Source organism: Mandrillus leucophaeus, unplaced genomic scaffold (genome assembly GCF_000951045.1).
Source record: "Mandrillus leucophaeus isolate KB7577 unplaced genomic scaffold, Mleu.le_1.0 Scaffold467, whole genome shotgun sequence".
Classification (NCBI taxonomy): Eukaryota; Metazoa; Chordata; class Mammalia; order Primates; family Cercopithecidae; genus Mandrillus; species Mandrillus leucophaeus.
The window spans coordinates 583,327-584,313 of NW_012104998.1; the positions used below are offsets into that span (position 1 = coordinate 583,327).

The window sequence follows — 987 nt, forward strand, 5'->3', positions numbered from 1 at the left end:
TAAAATAGTTTTACCACTAAAATAGTCATGAATTTATTTCTTTATCAATGTAGTGTTAATGCTGAATAATTTTTAGTAATGAAATTATATTCTAGTATGTAATGAAGAATCAAGATTGGACACTTAACACTTTATTTTGTTTTATTTTCAGGATTTAGAAAACTACATATTGGAACTTATCCCTACTTTGCCACAATTAGATGGTCTGGAAAAATCTTTCTACTCCTTTTATGTTTGTACAGCAGTTAGGAAGTTCTTCTTCTTTTTAGATCCTTTAAGAACAGGTAAAAGAAAATCTTATCTAACTTACATGAAGATATTATTATATCTAAATCTCAATAACTACAGAAAACTCTTAAAATGTCATTTATTTTCCTGTCACTGCCATTAAAAATTTGGTGAATTTCAAGGAGATAAAAAGGTACAAAAAACAGTAGCAATGCTTTGGTTATGTTTATCTGAAGATCTTTTATGATTTACTTGCACTGACTATAATCTGCTGTGTGACAGATGGGGGGATGTCACCTAACAGTGAAGAAGTATGAACTGGGTAATGAGTCATAAATGCCTCCTTCCCGTTCTAGGAAGTCAGTTACTCGCATATGATTTGCTGTCTCTGCTATATGATACACTGCAGAATTGTTCTCTTTTTGATGAAAAACATGTATTTGGAAATATGAGAGCCATTTAGCCAGTGATGCATATTTTTCTCATTTTCTATGGGGATCGGATTGGTAAATATGGCCTCATTAACAGTATGTTTTATTAACTGTTCAAGCCTGCCCAGACTTACATACATGTAACTGGAGCAGAGGAAAGGACAGAGAAGTCCAAATCAAAGTGCTTGATTATCCTTCTGTCCTTGAAAATCCAACTGTGGGCCCAGCACAGTGGTTCACATCTGTAATCTCAGCACTCTGGGAGGCTGAGTTGGGTGGACCACTTGAGCTCAGGAGTTCAAGATCAGCCTGGGCAACATGGTGAAAC

At 35.0% G+C, this 987-nt stretch overlaps 1 protein-coding gene across 1 annotated transcript in view; it reads left to right on the top strand.

The window, feature by feature from the left end:
* The window catches only part of PPP2R3C (protein phosphatase 2, regulatory subunit B'', gamma), a 40,400-nt gene that overhangs the window by 24,766 nt on the left and 14,647 nt on the right, over nt 1-987 (top strand). Inside the window, exon 8 of the mRNA XM_011995060.1 lies at nt 152-383. Coding sequence (XP_011850450.1) covers nt 152-383 — 232 coding nt within the window. The remainder of the gene's footprint in view (nt 1-151; nt 384-987) is intronic.